This window comes from Salvelinus alpinus, chromosome 7 (assembly GCF_045679555.1).
Source record: "Salvelinus alpinus chromosome 7, SLU_Salpinus.1, whole genome shotgun sequence".
NCBI classification, from domain to species: Eukaryota; Metazoa; Chordata; class Actinopteri; order Salmoniformes; family Salmonidae; genus Salvelinus; species Salvelinus alpinus.
In genome coordinates, this window is record NC_092092.1 from 16,699,761 (window position 1) to 16,721,708 (window position 21,948).

At 43.1% G+C, this 21,948-nt stretch overlaps 1 protein-coding gene across 1 annotated transcript; it reads right to left on the bottom strand.

Moving 5' to 3' along the window:
- Positions 1 to 10,165: 10,165 nt before the first annotated feature.
- Positions 10,166 to 21,335, bottom strand: LOC139580517 (guanine nucleotide-binding protein G(I)/G(S)/G(O) subunit gamma-4-like). The gene is made up of 3 exons (XM_071409284.1): positions 20,928 to 21,335; positions 14,086 to 14,187; positions 10,166 to 11,097 (listed from the first exon to the last, which is right to left on the bottom strand). The coding sequence occupies exons 2-3, from the start codon at positions 14,176 to 14,178 to the stop codon at positions 10,969 to 10,971; spliced, it is 222 nt and encodes a 73-aa protein (XP_071265385.1). The 5' UTR covers positions 14,179 to 14,187; positions 20,928 to 21,335; the 3' UTR covers positions 10,166 to 10,968.
- Between the last annotated feature and the right edge of the window lie 613 nt (positions 21,336 to 21,948).

Below are 21,948 nucleotides of genomic sequence, written 5' to 3' on the forward strand. Positions count from 1 at the left end.
CTAACACCTGGTTTACTTTCAGTAGGTGGTTGAGGTATGATATATAACACCTGGTTTACTTTCAGTAGGTGGTATGATATATAACACCTGGTTTACTTTCAGTAGGTGGTATGATATATAACACCTGGTTTACTTTCAGGAGGTGGTTGAGGTATGTTATAACACCTGGTTTACTTTCAGTAGGTGGTTGAGGTATGATATATAACACCTGGTTTACTTTCAGTAGGTGGTTGAGGTATGATATAACACCTGGTTTAGTTTCAGTAGGTGGTTGAGGTATGATATACACCTGGTTTACTTTCAGTAGGCGGTTGAGTTATGATATCTAACACCTGGTTTACTTTCAGTAGGTGGTATGATATATAACACCTGGTTTACTTTCAGTAGGTGGTATGATATATAACACCTGGTTTACTTTCAGGAGGTGGTTGAGGTATGTTATAACACCTGGTTTACTTTCAGTAGGTGGTTGAGGTATGATATATAACACCTGGTTTACTTTCAGTAGGTGGTTGAGGTATGATATAACACCTGGTTTAGTTTCAGTAGGTGGTTGAGGTATGATATACACCTGGTTTACTTTCAGTAGGCGGTTGAGTTATGATATCTAACACCTGGTTTACTTTCAGTAGGTGGTTGAGGTATGATATACACCTGGTTTACTTTCAGTAGGTGGTTGAGGTATGATATATAACACCTGGTTTACTTTCAGTAGACGGTTGAGGTATGATCTAACACCTGGTTTACTTTCAGTAGGCGGTTGAGGTATGATATACACCTGGTTTACTTTCAGTAGGCGGTTGAGGTATGATATATAACACCTGGTTTACTTTCAGTAGGTGGTTGAGGTATTATATATAACACCTGGTTTACTTTCAGTAGGTGGTTGAGGTATGATATACACCTGGTTTACTTTCAGTAGGTGGTTGAGGTATGATATATAACACCTGGTTTACTTTCAGTAGGTGGTTGAGGTATGATATATAACACCTGGTTTACTTTCAGTAGGCGGTTGAGGTATGATATACACCTGGTTTACTTTCAGTAGGTGGTTGAGGTATGATATATAACACCTGGTTTACTTTCAGTAGGCGGTTGAGGTATGATATACACCTGGTTTACTTTCAGTAGGTGGTTGAGGTATGATATAACACCTGGTTTACTTTCAGTAGGTGGTTGAGGTATGATATATAACACCTGGTTTACTTTCAGTAGGTGGTTGAGGTATGATATACACCTGGTTTACTTTCAGTAGGTGGTTGAGGTATGATATACACCTGGTTTACTTTCAGTAGGCGGTTGAGGTATGATATACACCTGGTTTACTTTCAGTAGGCGGTTGAGGTATGATATATAACACCTGGTTTACTTTCAGTAGGCGGTTGAGGTATGATATATAACACCTGGTTTACTTTCAGTAGGCGGTTGAGGTATGATATATAACACCTGGTTTACTTTCAGTAGGTGGTTGAGGTATGATATATAACACCTGGTTTACTTTCAGTAGGTGGTTGAGGTATGATATATAACACCTGGTTTACTTTCAGTAGGTGGTTGAGGTATGATATATAACACCTGGTTTACTTTCAGTAGGTGGTATGATGTAACACCTGGTTTACTTTCAGTAGGTGGTATGATATAACACCTGGTTTACTTTCAGTAGGCGGTTGAGGTATGATATACACCTGGTTTACTTTCAGTAGGTGGTATGATATAACACCTGGTTTACTTTCAGTAGGTGGTTGAGGTATGATATAATACACCTGGTTTACTTTCAGTAGGTGGTATGATATATAACACCTGGTTTACTTTCAGTAGGTGGTTGAGGTATGATATATAACACCTGGTTTACTTTCAGTAGGTGGTTGAGGTATGATATAACACCTGGTTTAGTTTCAGTAGGTGGTTGAGGTATGATATATAACACCTGGTTTACTTTCAGGAGGTGGTTGAGGTATGTTATAACACCTGGTTTACTTTCAGTAGGTGGTTGAGGTATGATATATAACACCTGGTTTACTTTCAGTAGGTGGTTGAGGTATGATATAACACCTGGTTTAGTTTCAGTAGGTGGTTGAGGTATGATATAACACCTGGTTTACTTTCAGTAGGTGGTTGAGGTATGATATACACCTGGTTTACTTTCAGTAGGTGGTTGAGGTATGATATATAACACCTGGTTTACTTTCAGGAGGTGGTTGAGGTATGTTATAACACCTGGTTTACTTTCAGTAGGTGGTTGAGGTATGATATATAACACCTGGTTTACTTTCAGTAGGCGGTTGAGGTATGATATATAACACCTGGTTTACTTTCAGTAGGCGGTTGAGGTATGATATATAACACCTGGTTTACTTTCAGTAGGCGGTTGAGGTATGATATATAACACCTGGTTTACTTTCAGTAGGTGGTTGAGGTATGATATATAACACCTGGTTTACTTTCAGTAGGTGGTTGAGGTATGATATATAACACCTGGTTTACTTTCAGTAGGTGGTTGAGGTATGATATATAACACCTGGTTTACTTTCAGTAGGTGGTATGATATAACACCTGGTTTACTTTCAGTAGGCGGTTGAGGTATGATATACACCTGGTTTACTTTCAGTAGGTGGTATGATATAACACCTGGTTTACTTTCAGTAGGTGGTTGAGGTATGATATATAACACCTGGTTTACTTTCAGTAGGTGGTATGATATATAACACCTGGTTTACTTTCAGTAGGTGGTATGATATATAACACCTGGTTTACTTTCAGGAGGTGGTTGAGGTATGTTATAACACCTGGTTTACTTTCAGTAGGTGGTTGAGGTATGATATATAACACCTGGTTTACTTTCAGTAGGTGGTTGAGGTATGATATAACACCTGGTTTAGTTTCAGTAGGTGGTTGAGGTATGATATAACACCTGGTTTACTTTCAGTAGGCGGTTGAGGTATGATATACACCTGGTTTACTTTCAGTAGGCGGTTGAGTTATGATATCTAACACCTGGTTTACTTTCAGTAGGTGGTTGAGGTATGATATACACCTGGTTTACTTTCAGTAGGTGGTTGAGGTATGATATATAACACCTGGTTTACTTTCAGTAGGCGGTTGAGGTATGATCTAACACCTGGTTTACTTTCAGTAGGCGGTTGAGGTATGATATACACCTGGTTTACTTTCAGTAGGCGGTTGAGGTATGATATATAACACCTGGTTTACTTTCAGTAGGTGGTTGAGGTATGATATATAACACCTGGTCTACTTTCAGTAGGTGGTTGAGGTATGATATACACCTGGTGTACTTTCAGTAGGTGGTTGAGGTATGATATAACACCTGGTTTACTTTCAGTAGGTGGTTGAGGTATGATATATAACACCTGGTTTACTTTCAGTAGGTGGTTGAGGTATGATATACACCTGGTTTACTTTCAGTAGGCGGTTGAGGTATGATATACACCTGGTTTACTTTCAGTAGGTGGTTGAGGTATGATATAACACCTGGTTTACTTTCAGTAGGTGGTTGAGGTATGATATATAACACCTGGTTTACTTTCAGTAGGTGGTTGAGGTATGATATACACCTGGTTTACTTTCAGTAGGTGGTTGAGGTATGATATACACCTGGTTTACTTTCAGTAGGCGGTTGAGTTATGATATACACCTGGTTTACTTTCAGTAGGCGGTTGAGGTATGATATATAACACCTGGTTTACTTTCAGTAGGCGGTTGAGGTATGATATATAACACCTGGTTTACTTTCAGTAGGTGGTTGAGGTATGATAAATAACACCTGGTTTACTTTCAGTAGGCGGTTGAGGTATGATATATAACACCTGGTTTACTTTCAGTAGGTGGTTGAGGTATGATATATAACACCTGGTTTACTTTCAGTAGGTGGTTGAGGTATGATATAACACCTGGTTTACTTTCAGTAGGTGGTTGAGGTATGATATATAACACCTGGTTTACTTTCAGTAGGTGGTTGAGGTATGATATATAACACCTGGTTAACTTTCAGTAGGTGGTTGAGGTATGATATATAACACCTGGTTTACTTTCAGTAGGTGGTTGAGGTATGATATATAACACCTGGTTTACTTTCAGTAGGTGGTTGAGGTATGATATATAACACCTGGTTTACTTTCAGTAGGCGGTTGAGGTATGATATATAACACCTGGTTTACTTTCAGTAGGCGGTTGAGGTATGATATATAACACCTGGTTTACTTTCAGTAGGCGGTTGAGGTATGATATATAACACCTGGTTTACTTTCAGTAGGCGGTTGAGGTATGATATATAACACCTGGTTTACTTTCAGTAGGTGGTTGAGGTATGATATATAACACCTGGTTTACTTTCAGTAGGTGGTTGAGGTATGATATATAACACCTGGTTTACTTTCAGTAGGTGGTTGAGATATGATATATAACACCTGGTTTACTTTCAGTAGGTGGTTGAGGTATGATATATAACACCTGGTTTACTTTCAGTAGGTGGTTGAGGTATGATATATAACACCTGGTTTACTTTCAGTAGGTGGTTGAGTTATGATATATAACACCTGGTTTACTTTCAGTAGGCGGTTGAGGTATGATATATAACACCTGGTTTACTTTCAGTAGGCGGTTGAGGTATGATATATAACACCTGGTTTACTTTCAGTAGGCGGTTGAGGTATGATATATAACACCTGGTTTACTTTCAGTAGGCGGTTGAGGTATGATATATAACACCTGGTTTACTTTCAGTAGGCGGTTGAGGTATGATATATAACACCTGGTTTACTTTCAGTAGGCGGTTGAGGTATGATATAACACCTGGTTTACTTTCAGTAGGTGGTATGATATAACACCTGGTTTACTTTCAGTAGGTGGTTGAGGTATGATATACACCTGGTTTACTTTCAGTAGGTGGTATGATATAACACCTGGTTTACTTTCAGTAGGTGGTTGAGGTGTGATATACACCTGGTTTACTTTCAGTAGGTGGTTGAGGTATGATATAACGCCTGGTTTACTTTCAGTAGGTGGTATGATATAACACCTGGTTTACTTTCAGTAGGTGGTTGAGGTGTGATATACACCTGGTTTACTTTCAGTAGGTGGTATGATATAACACCTGGTTTACTTTCAGTAGGCGGTTGAGGTATGATATACACCTGGTTTACTTTCAGTAGGTGGTATGATATAACACCTGGTTTACTTTCAGTAGGTGGTATGATATATAACACCTGGTTTACTTTCAGTAGGTGGTATGATATATAACACCTGGTTTACTTTCAGGAGGTGGTTGAGGTATGTTATAACACCTGGTTTACTTTCAGTAGGTGGTTGAGGTATGATATATAACACCTGGTTTACTTTCAGTAGGTGGTTGAGGTATGATTTAACACCTGGTTTATTTTCAGTAGGTGGTTGAGGTATGATATAACACCTGGTTTACTTTCAGTAGGCGGTTGAGGTATGATATACACCTGGTTTACTTTCAGTAGGCGGTTGAGGTATGATATATAACACCTGGTTTACTTTCAGTAGGCGGTTGAGGTATGATATATAACACCTGGTTTACTTTCAGTAGGTGGTTGAGGTATGATATATAACACCTGGTTTACTTTCAGTAGGCGGTTGAGGTATGATATATAACACCTGGTTTACTTTCAGTAGGCGGTTGAGGTATGATATATAACACCTGGTTTACTTTCAGTAGGCGGTTGAGGTATGATATATAACACCTGGTTTACTTTCAGTAGGCGGTTGAGGTATGATATATAACACCTGGTTTACTTTCAGTAGGCGGTTGAGGTATGATATAACACCTGGTTTACTTTCAGTAGGCGGTTGAGGTATGATATATAACACCTGGTTTACTTTCAGTAGGCGGTTGAGGTATGATATATAACACCTGGTTTACTTTCAGTAGGCGGTTGAGGTATGATATATAACACCTGGTTTACTTTCAGTAGGCGGTTGAGGTATGATATATAACACCTGGTTTACTTTCAGTAGGCGGTTGAGGTATGATATATAACACCTGGTTTACTTTCAGTAGGCGGTTGAGGTATGATATATAACACCTGGTTTACTTTCAGTAGGCGGTTGAGGTATGATATAACACCTGGTTTACTTTCAGTAGGTGGTATGATATAACACCTGGTTTACTTTCAGTAGGTGGTATGATATAACACCTGGTTTACTTTCAGTAGGTGGTATGATATAACACCTGGTTTACTTTCAGTAGGCGGTTGAGGAATGATATACACCTGGTTTACTTTCAGTAGGTGGTATGATATAACACCTGGTTTACTTTCAGTAGGCGGTTGAGGTATGAGATGAGGGGCTTTCTTCTTGTTCTCTATCGTTCCTCAAGCAAGGGGGAGGGGAGGCCGTTGACACCCCAGCAGACAAACTTCTTGAAGTTTGCAGTTGTCTAAAAAACACTATTTTACTGCAAACTTTTTTTTTTACAAAAAACATTCCTTACCTGAGGAAACTTCAACTGATGACTGATCTGGGAGAACGAAGAACTATGTTGCTGCATGAATCTGTTAGATTTTTTGACGGGACAAGTAAACAATCAGCAATCAAATGATTTTGAGACTAAAGCTGAAATAAGGGAAAAAGATTTCCCTGGAACGCTGCTACAGCGATAGTCTCCTCAACGTCACTCATAAGCCAGCACGAGAGACTGATAGAGCCGCCTTCGCACCAAAAAAGACACGTGAGGAATCTGCTAAGGTTTGTTTTTCCACTGAATACAACCCGTCTACAGAGCAGTTAAAAAGTGTGATCCTCAAACACTGGCACATTCTTCAGAGTGACCCCTCACTCAAAGACTTTGAATCTAACCCTCCGTTGATATGCTTTTTGAGGGGTCGCAACATCAGAGATGGCCTCATGCACAGTGTCCCTAATCCTGCCCCTGTGCCCTCTACGTGGCTCTCAGGTCCTCCTACTGGGTTCTACCATTGTTCTTACTCAACTAAGGAACGTTTTGGGGATTTTTAAGTCCCTCAGTCGAGTAACTGATTCCCCAGTTTTTGATTCGCTGGGCTGAAGCGCGTTTGGGTATACCTTCTCTATATCTTCCGTATACCTTCCGTATACCTTCCGTATACCTTCTCTATACCTTCTCTATACCTTCTCTATACCTTCTCTATACCTTCTGTATACCTTCTGTATACCTTCCATATACCTTCTCTATACCTTCTCTATACCTTCTCTATACCTTCTCTATATCTTCTGTATACCTTCTCTATACCTTCTTTCCATATTTCTTTACCCTTTAGTGTGTGTACTTTACTGTATTTATACTTGGGATTATCACTTTTCAACAGGAAAAGTCCAAACAAAATCTCTGAAGGACGTGTTTAAACTATACTGGCTCTGTCACATTGATATACATGAACTGCAACGATATAAAGGGACGACAGACCACTTGGTTTGCCAGTTCCTTCATGTTGATTCTGCTAGGAGATTAATACAAAGCCTGCAATTCATTTATACATTTTATTTTTCAAATAAGTAATTCCAGTGATTTGTACATCTGCACATCTACACACCCAAACCTCTACACAATATGTGCATTTAGTAACACACCCAAACCTCTACACAATATGTGCATTTAGTAACACACCCAAACCTCTACACAATATGTGCATTTAGTAACACACCCAAACCTCTACACAATATGTGCATTTAGTAACACACCCATAATCTATACACAGGATGCGTCCTAAATAGCACCAGATTCCATATATAGTGCACTGCTTTTGACCAGGGCCAACGGGCCCTTGTCGATGGGACCTGGTTGACGGGCCCTGGTCGACGGGCCCGGGTCAATCAATCAAATGTATTTATAAAGCCCCTTTTACATCAGCCGATGTCACAAAGTGCTGTACAGAAACCCAGTCGATGGGCCCTGGTCAAAAGTAGTGTGGCGAATAGGGTTCCATTTGGAACGAAGACATTAAAAAGAGGCAGCATTTTTGATCACAAGATTCCCCAGTTATAAATATAAATAAATCCATGTAAAGTTCACGTTTGAGACATGAAATCCATGGCGGCACCCCAAGATGGCACCGTATTCCCTACATAGTGCACTACTTTTGACCAGGGCCCATCGACCAGGGCCCATTGGCCTCTGGTTGAAAGTAGTGCACTATGTAGGGATAAGAGTGGCGTTAGGGACACAGCCCATGTTTCATGTTCAGATTAGGCACCACCCTGGAACTGAGGTCTGTGGGATTAGAGACCCTGAGAAACGTCTCAGGTCACTTAGACAGAAAAACACTCAACATAGTTCTACAAAGTTAAATGTAATATCTGGTTTCAGTGATAGGAACGGTGTAGCCCGAGGGCCACTCTATGCCATCATGCTACTGACAGCGTGTGGCATAGAGTGACGTGATGACACAGACTATGCAGGCTAGGAAATGTGTATGATACCTACTATAAACCCCTACTACTGTAAAATACAGAGAACTAAATTCAACTACAATAGGGTTGCAAAATTCCGCTTACTGTCCCCCAAATTCCCAGATTGTCCAGAAATCCTACGTGGAGGAATCTGGATTTCCTGACTATTTTCTTTCTTGATTCCATGAATTATCCAACTGGGACTTGTGGAAAAGCTGAGGATTTGGGGAAAGTTTACATCACGTAAAGTGATGAATGATGGATGAAACATCAACCAGGATCATATAACATGTAAACAGACCCTTAATACTGAGAGAGAAGTAGCAATAAGCACACATTTTATTAACGGTTTAAACCTAATATCTCCAATCAGTAGCACTACACACCATGATGTCATGTTCAGTGCTGTTCAGTGCTGATATCAAAGTAATAATAAATACACATAATAATAATTTAAACATAAAAAATAATGCAAATACTTAAATAAGTAACTATCATCATGAAAAGGATACCTTTGACATATTGTGGTTTTTAATAAGAGAATTAAAAGTCTGTGGGTTGAGATTGTCTTAGAGAATAGGCCTCCTACCAGGGTTGGGGTCAATTCCATTTCAATTCCAGTCAATTAAGGAAGTACACTGACATTTTCATTCCAATTCTCTTCATTGCTTTTCAATGAGGAAAATGTGGAATTGGAATTTGGTTTACTTTGTGAATTGACTGGAGTTGATCCCCACCCTGCCTCCCACAGACGTTGGCACTAATGCCTGACACACTAAATGACTGTACTGTACACTCCAGCAGAAGCACAAATGGCACCCTATTCCCTAAATAGTGCACTACTTTTGACCAGAGCATTATGGGAACTATATCACAGGGATGTTATAGCCTGAAACAGAATAAACACTGTTCCTACAGAAACTGTCTCAGTGGCTGATCAAAGGCAGTGCACTATATAGGCCATAAGGTTCTGGTCAAAGGCAGTGCACTATATAGGCAATAGGGTTCCATTTAGGACAGAACTAAAACACATCCACCCTGTAGGAGACAGAGGAGGCTGGAGGGTTGCACATTCCCTAAACTTTACCCAAATTCCCAGGTTTTCCAGAAGTCCCGGTTAGAAGATTCCCAAAATCATCAGGAAAGAACTAGGGATTGTGGGAAAGGTAAGGTCATTTTACAATCCTAGACTCGAATGGAGCAAAGCAGAGGGACAAGCAGGCCTCTGGGTGGGTGGGTTGGCTGTGTGGTATAAGGCCTTTCACCACAATGTATTAATCCACTTAGGACAGACAGGCAAAATACATTTAAAATTATACAGACTCGGGAAACACATTTTGCTCTTTATACGTACAATAAAATAAAGAAATTAACAATATAAGACATTATAGAGGACCTAGTATCGAGCCCTGGGGGACACCAGTAGAGAGACATAGAGGACCTAGTATCGAGCCCTGGGGGACACCAGTAGAGAGACATTATAGAGGACCTAGTATCGAGCCCTGGGGGACACCAGTAGAGAGACATTATAGAGGACCTAGTATCGAGCCCTGGGGGACACCAGTAGTGAGACCCTCCCCATCTCCTATCCATCTCCCCTTCCTTTCTCTCTCCCCCTCCCTCCATCATCTTTTTCTCTACCTCTCCCTCTCCATCTTCCTTTCTCTCTCCCCCTCCCTCCATCTTTTTCTCTACCTCTCCCTTTCCATCTCCCCCCTCCCTCCCAATCTTCTTTCCCTCCCCATCTCCTCACCTTTCCCTCTCCATCTCCTTTCCCTCTCCCCTCCTCCCCCATCTCATCTCTGTCCTTCCTGATGGTAATGTGAAATGGATAGTGGGGACTAACATGCTATATGGTATGTTGGTTCAATCCTATATAAAATACTGGGCTTTAGAAATACATTTAAAAAACATTCCCAAGGTTTGTGTTTGTTTCCTGAGGTATGTAAATAAAATAAGCTAGTGTAAACAAAAACAAAAGACATGTTAATAAAAATATAATCTCATCATAAAGCACTAATGAAGGCTTCTCTCTAACAACGAAGAAGAAGCTATAACAAACCAACCAATGAAACGACACTGGAGACGAACACGCAGACGCGGTCAGTGGGTTGCCAGATGGAAAGGTATCTAAACCCTCCCCAATGCAGCCACCTGGGACAGAGCTGCCCAACAACAGTGTCTGGCAACCTCAAGCCAACTCAACAGTAGCCAGAAGGATGTTAAGCTAGCGGTAGTAGTTAGTTCGCTGTTAAAGACAAGACCACTTCCGGATACTGGGCTTTGAATGGGCTTAAAGATTGAATTTACTTCTACCAGATGCCTTTTATGAAGATTATTTTTAATGAAGAAAATGTATGTACGTTTTTTTGCGCTTGAAGACCATAAAAAAAAAACTACAAAAGTTGAAAACTTACAAGGCTGAAAGGGCATTCACTTCCTGGTTAGTTTCACAGCGTTTTGTTAGCTTCAGGTACGGTGAAGACAGAAGAGGAGACGCAAGGCGTAATTCCACACCTGAAACAGGGCCTGGCCTAAGGCTGGTCTGCCCCCTACTGGGCATCAGAGAATGGTGCAGAATAACTTCTTCTCTCTAAAGGGGTTCTCTGAGGCTGGCACGGGCACGATGAGGGGGTCGTCACGTATGTGGGCATCGCAATACACCATCAGATCCGCTGCTGCTTTGGAGACCTGGGGTGGTGAGACCGGAACAGGAGAAAGACCGTTATGATTAGGTACGATAAGGCAGAGGAGGGGAGGGGGAGAGAGGAGGGGAGAAGGAGGAGAGGGGAGGAGGAGGGGTGGTGAGACTGGAACAGGAGAGAAAGACCGTTATGATTAGGTACGATAAGGCAGAGGAGGGGAGGAGGGGAGGGGGAGAGAGGAGGGGAGAAGGAGGAGGCGAGGAGGAGGGGAGGGGTGGTGAGACTGGAACAGGAGAGAAAGACCGTTATGATTAGGTACGATAAGGCAGAGGAGGGGGAGAGGGGGGGAGGAGGAGGAGGCGAGGGGAGGAGGGTCCCATACTGTCTACAGTGCATTCGGAAAGTATTCAGACCCCTTGACTTTTATAACATTTTGTTGCATTACAGCCACAGTCAAACATTTATTACAATTAAATATAACAATTAAACACCCCATAATGACAAAGCAAAAACTGTTTTATTCTAAATTTTTGCAAATGTAATATTGCATTTCAATAAGTATTCAGACCCTTTACTCAGTACTTTGTTGAAGCACCTTTGGCAGTGATTACAGCCTCAAGTCTTCTTGGGTATGATGCAAGCTTGGCACAGCTGTATTTGGGGAGTTTCTCCCATTCTTCTCTGCAGATCCTCTCAAGCTCTGTCAGGTTGGATGGGGAGCGTCGCTGCACAGTTATTTTCAGGTCTCTCCAGAGATGTTAGATCGGGTTCAAGTCCGGGCTCTGGCTGAGCCACTCAAGGACATTCAGAGACTTGTCCTGAAGCTTGAAGCGATCCTTGACTTCGGCGATGTCATTTACAAAATAGCCTCCAACACTCTACTCAGCAAACTGGATGTAGTCTATCACAGTGCCATCCGTTTTGTCACCAAAGCCCCATATACTACCCACCACTGCGACCTGTATGCTCTCGTTGGCTGGTCCTCGCTACATATTTGTCACCAAACCCACTGGCTCCAGGTCATCTATAAGTCTTTGCTAGGTAAAGCCCCACCTTATCTCAGCTCACTGGTCACCAAAGCAACACCCACCTCTAACACGCGCTCCAGCAGGTATATTGCACTGGTCATCCCCAAAGCCAACACCTCCTTTGGCCGCCTTTCCTTCCAGTTCTCTGCTGCCAATGACTGGAACGAATTGCAAAAATCACTGAAGCTGGAGTCTTATATCTCCCCCTCTAACTTTAAGCATCAGCTGTCAGAGTAGCTCACAGATCACTGCACCTGTACATAGCCCATCTGTAAATAGCCCACCCAACTACCTCATCCCCATATTATTATTTACTTGCTCTTTTGCACCCCAGTATCTCTACTTGCACATCATCATCTGCACATCTATCACTCCAGTATTAATGCTATATTGTAATTATTTCGCCTCTATGGCCTATTTATTGCCTTACCTCCCTAATCTTACCTCATTTTCCCACACTGTATATAGATTTTTCTACTGTATTATTGACTGTATGTTTGGTTTATTCCATGTGTAACTCTGTGTTGTTGTTTGTGTCACACTGCTTTACTTTATCTTGACCAGGTCACAGTTGTAAATGAGAACTTGTTCTCAACTAGCCTACCTGGTTAAATAAAGGTGAAATAAAATAATAATAATAATAATAAAATAGAGATCTGTGATTTCTGCCCAACTGCTTCTCTCTCTTGCTCTCTCCTTTTACAGACACACTATCCCACCATCTGGGGGGGTCTGAGTGGGGGGAGGTTCTTTCCACTGAGAAATATTGGGAGTCATCAAGGCAAAAATAGTAAAAATGTGTAGAAAATAGTCAAAATAAAGAAACTCTAGAATGACTACTATCACTGTATGTTTTATATTTGAGATTCTTAAGTTGCCACTCTTTACCTTGATGACAGCTTTGCACACTCTTGGCATTCTCTCAACCAGCCAGTTTCATCATAGCTCTTGATGGTTTTTGCGACTGCAATTGAAGAAAATGTTAAAGTTCTTGAACTTTTCCGGATTAACTGACCTTCATGCCTTCATGTCTTGTTTCTCTTTGCTTATTTGAGCTGTTCTTGCCATAGTATGGACTTGATCTTTTACCCCCCCTACCTTGTTCTGTATACCCCCCCTACCTTGTCACAACACAACTGATTGGCTCAAATGCATTAAGAAAGCATGACATTCCACAAATTAACTTTGAACAAGGCACACCTGTTAATTGAAATGCATTCCAGGTGACTAGCTCATGAAACTGGTTAAGAGAATGCCAAGTGTGCAAAGATGTCATCAAGGCAAAGGGTGGCTACTTTGAAGAATCGCAAATATAAAATATATTTTGATTTGTTTAACACTTTTTTGGTTACTACATGATTCCATATGTGTTATTTCATAGTTTTGATGTCTTCACTATTATTCTACAATGTAGAAAATAGTAAAAATAAAGAAAAACCCTTGAATGAGTAGGTGTACAAAAATATAGAGAAAGCACTCCCGTATATCCTGTTCCAACTGAATAACTTGTTGAATCTATAAACCTATATTTATCTCCCCAAGGTCAATTTTATGAGCAGCCACTTTTTGAATGAAAGTCAAGCTCTGCTTTGAACAATTATCTTCCATTAAATAATCTAAACACGCCCCCAAAATATAGGTTTACAGATATAAATATACAGACCTTAGACATCACGGGACTACGCTGACAGGGATCTGTTATGGTCAACATTATTCTACTGGTCAATCTGGTGTGTGTCCCAAATGACACCCTATTCCCTATATAGTGCACTACATAATGACACCCTGTTCCCTATATAGTGCACTACATAATGACACCCTGTTCCCTATATAGTGCACTACATAATGACACCCTGTTCCCTATATAGTGCACTACTTCTGCCCATGGGCCCTGGTCAAAAGTAGTGCACTATCAAGGGAATAGGGTGCCATTTTGGATAAACATCACCAAACCTGGAGGATCACTCTGTTCCAACACACACACACACACACACACACACACAAACCTTTATCCTGTCCATACAAGACTCCATCTTGAGTTGTTCCACAGCTTTCCTGGCGTGGGAGATGCTGTTGTTGTTGACCACACTGTCCTTCATGACGATGACCTGGCAGTACAAAGACAAATGGGGTCAAGAGGCTGGGTGAGTGTTGATGTTGTCCTTCATGACGATGACCTGGCAGTACAAAGACACATGGAATCAAGAGGCTGGGTGAGTGTTGATGTTGTCCTTCATGACGATGACCTGGCAGTACAAAGACAAATGGGGTCAAGAGGCTGGGTGAGTGATGTTGTCCTTCATGACGATGACCTGGCAGTACAAAGACAAATGGGGTCAAGAGGCTGGGTGAGTGATGTTTTCCTTCATGACGATGACCTGGCAGTACAAAGACACATGGAGTCAAGAGGCTGGGTGAGTGTTGATGTTGTCCTTCATGACGATGATCTAGGGGTTGAGTAGAAGAAATCTAGGAAGAAAGAAATATGACTGATGAAGCCAGAACCAGAAGGTTATATTGTCTTAAGAGTTGAATATCTTTTCATCTGCAGTTGAAGAAGCACAAACAAGATATGGAGCGAAGACGTCTGACGCACATTTCTACATCAGCCCTGAGGGGCATTCCAACCAGCTCTACATCAGCCCTGAGGGGCATTCCAACCAGCTCTACATCAGCCCTGAGGGGCATTCCAACCAGCTCTACATCAGCCCTGAGGGGCATTCCAACCAGCTCTACATCAGCCCCGAGGGGCATTCCAACCAGCTCTACATCAGCCCTGAGGGGCATTCCAACCAGCTCTACATCAGCCCTGAGGGGCATTCCAACCAGCTCTACATCAGCCCTGAGGGGCATTCCAACCGTCTCTACATCAGCCCCGAGGGGCATTCCAACCAGCTCTACATCAGCCCTGAGGGGCATTCCAACCAGCTCTACATCAGCCCTGAGGGGCATTCCAACCAGCTCTACATCAGCCCTGAGGGGCATTCCAACCAGCTCTACATCAGCCCTGAGGGGCATTCCAACCAGCTCTACATCAGCCCTGAGGGGCATTCCAACCAGCTCTACATCAGCCCCGAGGGGCATTCCAACCAGCTCTACATCAGCCCCGAGGGGCATTCCAACCAGCTCTACATCAGCCCTGAGGGGCATTCCAACCAGCTCTACATCAGCCCTGAGGGGCATTCCAACCAGCTCTACATCAGCCCCGAGGGGCATTCCAACCGGCTCTACATCAGCCCCGAGGGGCATTCCAACCGGCTCTACATCAGCCCCGAGGGGCATTCCAACCAGCTCTACATCAGCCCTGAGGGGCATTCCAACCAGCTCTACATCAGCCCCGAGGGGCATTCCAACCAGCTCTACATCAGCCCCGAGGGGCATTCCAACCAGCTCTAAATCAGCCCTGAGGGGCATTCCAACCAGCTCTACATCAGCCCTGAGGGGCATTCCAACCAGCTCTACATCAGCCCTGAGGGGCATTCCAATCAGCTCTACATCAGCCCTGAGGGGCATTCCAACCAGCTCTACATCAGCCCTGAGGGGCATTCCAACCAGCTCTACATCAGCCCTGAGGGGCATTCCAACCAGCTCTACATCAGCCCTGAGGGGCATTCCAACCAGCTCTACATCAGCCCTGAGGGGCATTCCAACCAGCTCTACATCAGCCCTGAGCTGAGGGGCATTCCAACCAGTAGTCTAACCCAGTCTATTCCAGTCTAACCCAGTCTAACCCTAACTCCACAGTCTAACCCAGTCTAACCCTAACTCCACAGTCTAACCCAGTCTAACCCTAACTCCACAGTCTAACCCAGTCTAACCCTAACTCCACAGTCTAACCCAGTCTAACCCTAACTCCACAGTCTAACCCAGTCTAACCCTAACTCCACAGTCTAACCCAGTCTAACCCTAACACCACAGTCTAACCCTAACTCCACAGTCTAACCCAGTCTAACCCTAACTCCACAGTCTAACCCAGTCTAACCCTAACTCCACAGTCTAACCCAGTCTAACCCTAACTCCACAGTCTAACCCTAACTCCACAGTCTAACCCAGTCTAACCCTAACACCACAGTCTAACCCTAACACCACAGTCTAACCCTAACACCACAGTCTAACCCTAACTCCACAGTCTAACCCAGTCTAACCCAAACTCCACAGTCTAACCCAGTCTAACCCTAACTCCACAGTCTAACCCTAACTCCACAGTCTAACCCTAACTCCACAGTCTAACCCTAACTCCACAGTCTAACCCAGTCTAACCCTAACTCCACAGTCTAACCCAGTCTAACCCTAACTCCACAGTCTAACCCAGTCTAACCCTAACTCCACAGTCTAACCCAAACTCCACAGTCTAACCCTAACTCCACAGTCTAACCCTAACTCCACAGTCTAACCCAAACTCCACAGTCTAACCCAGTCTAACCCTAACTCCACAGTCTAACCCAGTCTAACCCTAACTCCACAGTCTAACCCAGTCTAACCCTAACTCCACAGTCTAACCCAGTCTAACCCTAACTCCACAGTCTAACCCAGTCTAACCCTAACTCCACAGTCTAACCCAAACTCCACAGTCTAACCCTAACTCCACAGTCTAACCCTAACTCCACAGTCTAACCCAAACTCCACAGTCTAACCCAGTCTAACCCTAACTCCACAGTCTAACCCAGTCTAACCCTAACTCCACAGTCTAACCCAGTCTAACCCTAACTCCACAGTCTAACCCAAACTCCACAGTCTAACCCTAACTCCACAGTCTAACCCAAACTCCACAGTCTAACCCAGTCTAACCCTAACTCCACAGTCTAACCCTAACTCCACAGTCTAACCCTAACTCCACAGTCTAACCCTAACTCCACAGTCTAACCCAGTCTAACCCTAACTCCACAGTCTAACCCTAACTCCACAGTCTAACCCTAACTCCACAGTCTAACCCAGTCTAACCCGAACTCCACAGTCTAACCCGAACTCCACAGTCTAACCCAGTCTAACCCGAACTCCACAGTCTAACCCAGTCTAACCCTAACTCCACAGTCTAACCCAGTCTAACCCTAACTCCACAGTCTAACCCAGTCTAACCCGAACTCCACAGTCTAACCCAGTCTAACCCGAACTCCACAGTCTAACCCGAACTCCACAGTCTAACCCAGTCTAACCCGAACTCCACAGTCTAACCCAGTCTAACCCGAACTCCACAGTCTAACCCAGTCTAACCCTAACCCCAGTCTAACCCTAACTCCACAGTCTAACCCAGTCTAACCCTAACTCCACAGTCTAACCCAGTCTAACCCTAACTCCACAGTCTAACCCAGTCTAACCCAAACTCCACAGTCTAACCCAGTCTAACCCAAACTCCACAGTCTAACCCAGTCTAACCCAAACTCCACAGTCTAACCCAGTCTAACCCAAACTCCACAGTCTAACCCAGTCTAACCCAAACTCCACAGTCTAACCCAGTCTAACCCTAACTCCACAGTCTAACCCAGTCTAACCCTAACTCCACAGTCTAACCCAGTCTAACCCTAACTCCACAGTCTAACCCAGTCTAACCCTAACTCCACAGTCTAACCCAGTCTAACCCTAACTCCACAGTCTAACCCAGTCTAACCCTAACTCCACAGTCTAACCCAGTCTAACCCTAACTCCACAGTCTAACCCAGTCTAACCCTAACTCCACAGTCTAACCCAGTCTAACCCTAACTCCACAGTCTAACCCAGTCTAACCCTAACTCCACAGTCTAACCCAGTCTAACCCTAACTCCACAGTCTAACCCAGTCTAACCCTAACTCCACAGTCTAACCCAGTCTAACCCTAACTCCACAGTCTAACCCTAACTCCACAGTCTAACCCAGTCTAACCCTAACTCCACAGTCTAACCCAGTCTAACCCTAACTCCACAGTCTAACCCTAACTCCACAGTCTAACCCTAACTCCACAGTCTAACCCAGTCTAACCCGAACTCCACAGTCTAACCCAGTCTAACCCTAACATCACAGTCTAACCCAGTCTAACCCTAACTCCACAGTCTAACCCAGTCTAACCCTAACTCCACAGTCTAACCCAGTCTAACCCTAACTCCACAGTCTAACCCTAACTCCACAGTCTAACCCAGTCTAACCCTAACTCCACAGTCTAACCCTAACTCCACAGTCTAACCCAGTCTAACCCGAACTCCACAGTCTAACCCAGTCTAACCCTAACTCCACAGTCTAACCCAGTCTAACCCGAACTCCACAGTCTAACCCAGTCTAACCCGAACTCCACAGTCTAACCCAGTCTAACCCTAACACCACAGTCTAACCCAAACTCCACAGTCTAACCCTAACTCCACAGTCTAACCCAGTCTAACCCGAACTCCACAGTCTAACCCTAACTCCACAGTCTAACCCAGTCTAACCCTAACTCCACAGTCTAACCCAGTCTAACCCTAACTCCACAGTCTAACCCAGTCTAACCCAAACTCCACAGTCTAACCCAGTCTAACCCTAACTCCACAGTCTAACCCAGTCTAACCCTAACTCCACAGTCTAACCCAGTCTAACCCGAACTCCACAGTGTAACTCCACAGTCTAGAGACGTTGCTGTTGAGAGTCAGTTTGACCTCTTCTTTCCTACCAGAGATATCACCTAGAGACGCTTGGACTTGTAAGGTTGTTCATCATTTTTCTTCATAATGGGGACAATTTTAGTCAGTGGGGAGGAGATGTTGTATATGTCTCTTTCTATATACAGAGCATTAGGAAAGTATTCAGACCGCTTGACTTTTTCCACATTGTGTTACATTACAGCCTTATTCTAAAATTGATTAAATCGTTTTTTCCCTCATTGATCTACACACAATAGCCCATAATGAGAAATGAAAAACTGTTTTTTAGAGATTTGTAAAAAAAATATATATATAAAAATAAAAACGGAAATATTAAATTTACATAAGTATTCAGACCCTTTACTCAGTACTTTGTTGAAGTACCTTTGGCAGCGATTACAGCCTCGAGTCTTCTTGGGTATGATGCTACCAGCTTGGCCCACCTGTATTTGGGGAGTTTCTCCCATTCTTCTCTGCACATCCTCTCAAGCTGTGTCAGGTTGGATGGGGAGCATTGCTGCACAACTATTTTCATGTTCGATCGGGTTCAAGTCTGTTCTCTGGCTGGGACACTCAAGGACATTCAGAGACTTGTCCTGAAGCCACTCCTGCGTTGTCTTGGCTGTGTGCTAAGGGTCTTTGTCCTGTTGGAAGGTGAATCTTCTCCCCAGTCTGAGGTCCTGAGCGCTCTGGAGACGGTTTTCATCAAGGATTTCTTCGTACTTAGCTCCATCTTTCCCTCGATCCTGACTAGTCTCCCAATCCCTACTGCTGAAAACATCCCCACAGCATGATGCTGCCACCACCATGCTTCACCGTAGGGATGGTGCCAGGTTTCCTCCAGATGTGACTCTGGGCATTCAGGCCAAGGAGTTCAAACTTTGTTTCATCAGACCAGAGAATCTTGTTTTTCATGGTCTGACAGTCATTTAGGGGCTTTTTAGCAAACTCCAAGCGGACTGTCATGTGCCTTTTACTGAGGAGTGGCTTCCGTCTGGCCACTACCATAAAGGCCTGATTGGTGGAGTGCTGCAGAGATGGTTGTCCTTCTGGAAGGTTCTCCCATCTCCACAGAGGACCTCTGGAGCTCTGTCAGAGTGACACTCGGGTTCTTGGTCACCTGTCTGACCAAGGCTCCGCTGGGCGGCCAGCTCTAGGAAGAGTTTTGGTGGTTCCAAACTTCTTCCATTTAAGAATGATGGAGTTCACTGTGTTCTTGGGTACCTTCAATGCTCCAGACATGTTTTAGTACCCTTCCCCAGATCTGTGCCTTGACACAATCCTGTATTGGAGCTCTAAAGACAATTACTTCAACCTTATCGCTTGATTTTTTGCTCTGACCTGCACTGTCAACTGTGGGACCTTATATAGACAGGTGTGTGCCTTTCCAAATCATGTCCAATCAATTTAATTTACCACAGGTGGACTCCAATCAAGTTGTAGAAACATCTCAAGGAAGATCAATAGAAACAGGATGCACCTGACCTCAATTTCGAGTCTCATAGCAAAGGGTCTGAATACTTAAGGAAATAAGGTATTTTTAATACAGTGGTATTTCTGTTCTTCATGTTTCATAAATTTGCAAAAATGTCTAAACCTGTTTTCGCTTCATCATTATGGGGTGTTGTGTGTAGATTGAAGAGTAAACATTTTTAAAAATCCATTTTAGAATAAGGCTGTAACTTAACAAAATGAGGAAACAGTCAAGGGGTCTGAATACTTTCTGAATGCACTGTACGTGGTTGAACTGAAATCCTGCCATCTCAACATTTGTTCATTGTTATAATGACATGGTTACATAACTAGGCTACTAGGTTATTCAATTGAATCATTTCCCAAAACAACCTGTTATAACCCGGTACCCACTGATAATGTTGCTACAGACCCGGTCATCATCTTTTATCATCTAGCTACAGTGTAATAACCTACCCCCCCCACACACACACACCATTATAATCAGAGACTATAAGCACTAAATATATAGCCTTAATTATAGGGCTTATTCAACCAGATCTAACGGTGGAACTAAGGCGCTGCATAAGGTTATTTATCACCACGGCAGTGGTGTTCTCCTGCTATTACCCCCCCCCCCCCCCCCCTTCCTTAACCTACAATGATTTTAGATGACTTTAAAGCCAATAACCTATAAATCCACTACTGTTTCATAATTAACATTTCCAAATGAACTTACAATATTTGAATATATCATAACGCATGTAGGAGCCCTGAAAACAACTGTTATGAACGCGATTTGTTTCACCCACCTGAAATGATGCCAGTGATGATTCCAGTATAGACAATTGCGGACGTGACTCCACCCAACAAAGGGACCTGTCAAATATCACACCGATGAGGATGAACGATCTCGAAAAGGAAACCCCGGAACGTTCCAGACCGGATGGAATGACGACAGACCACGAAGCACGATATGTATTATTGTTGACGGTGAGCTACCGGCTATTGTCTCATCAGCCGCTTGCTGTGCCGTTTCTCTCCCCAAAATGTCCCTTGTCTTTATGCATATTCCGTTTGAGGAGGGAGCTCCATCAGGAGGCAGCTTGATCCGGAGGTGAGAGAATTACGCATTCAGCTGGGGGAGACCTCGCTATGACGAGGAAATATGGGTCAGGCCCGTCTGTCGCCAGCTGCTGAAGCGGGACCAAACACTTGGCGGTTGGAACAGAACAGGTTGGCTTGAGGAAGGAATCAGAGGCGTCATGCCAATAGGGGGCACAGGGGCATGTGCCCCCAGATGTGTCCCTTAAAATGTTTTATAATTCACGAAATAATTGGTACATTATTTTGTTGTTATTTCTCTGTAATACTACGAGCCACCTAGCAATTGTATAAAGTTGGCTTAAGCTAGCCCAGATAGGTTCCCAATCTCCCGAACTCATAACTAACGTTAGCTACCAAGTAGCCAGCTTGTCTAAGTTTCTTAGCTGGAAAGCAATTATTACATTTACTAAATAATACTGACATTCCTTTCAATCTTTTACTCAGATTTGAGCAGAGAAGCATATTTTGTTTCTTTACAAAATAACCACCAGTCAGGAGGATACAGACAGCTTGAGAGATATGTTTATACAGTACCAGTCAAAACGTTGGACACACCTACTCATTCAAGGGTTTTTCTTTATTTTTACTATTTTCTAGATTGTAGAATAATAGTGAAGACATCAAAACTATGAAATAAAACATGGAATAATGTAGTAACCAAAAAAGTGTGAAACAAATCAAAATATATATTTTCTATTATTCTTTAAAGTAGCCACCCTTTGCCTT

What these genes read in the sequence shown, in the direction of transcription:
- LOC139580517 (XM_071409284.1), bottom strand. Translation starts at nt 14,178, where the DNA reads ATGAAGGACAGTGTGGTCAACAACAACAGCATCTCCCACGCCAGGAAA. An exon ending in CTTGTATGGACAGGATAAAG is followed by an intron (nt 11,098 to 14,085) that starts GTTTGTGTGTGT and finishes TCACCACCCCAG; the next exon opens with GTCTCCAAAGCAGCAGCGGA.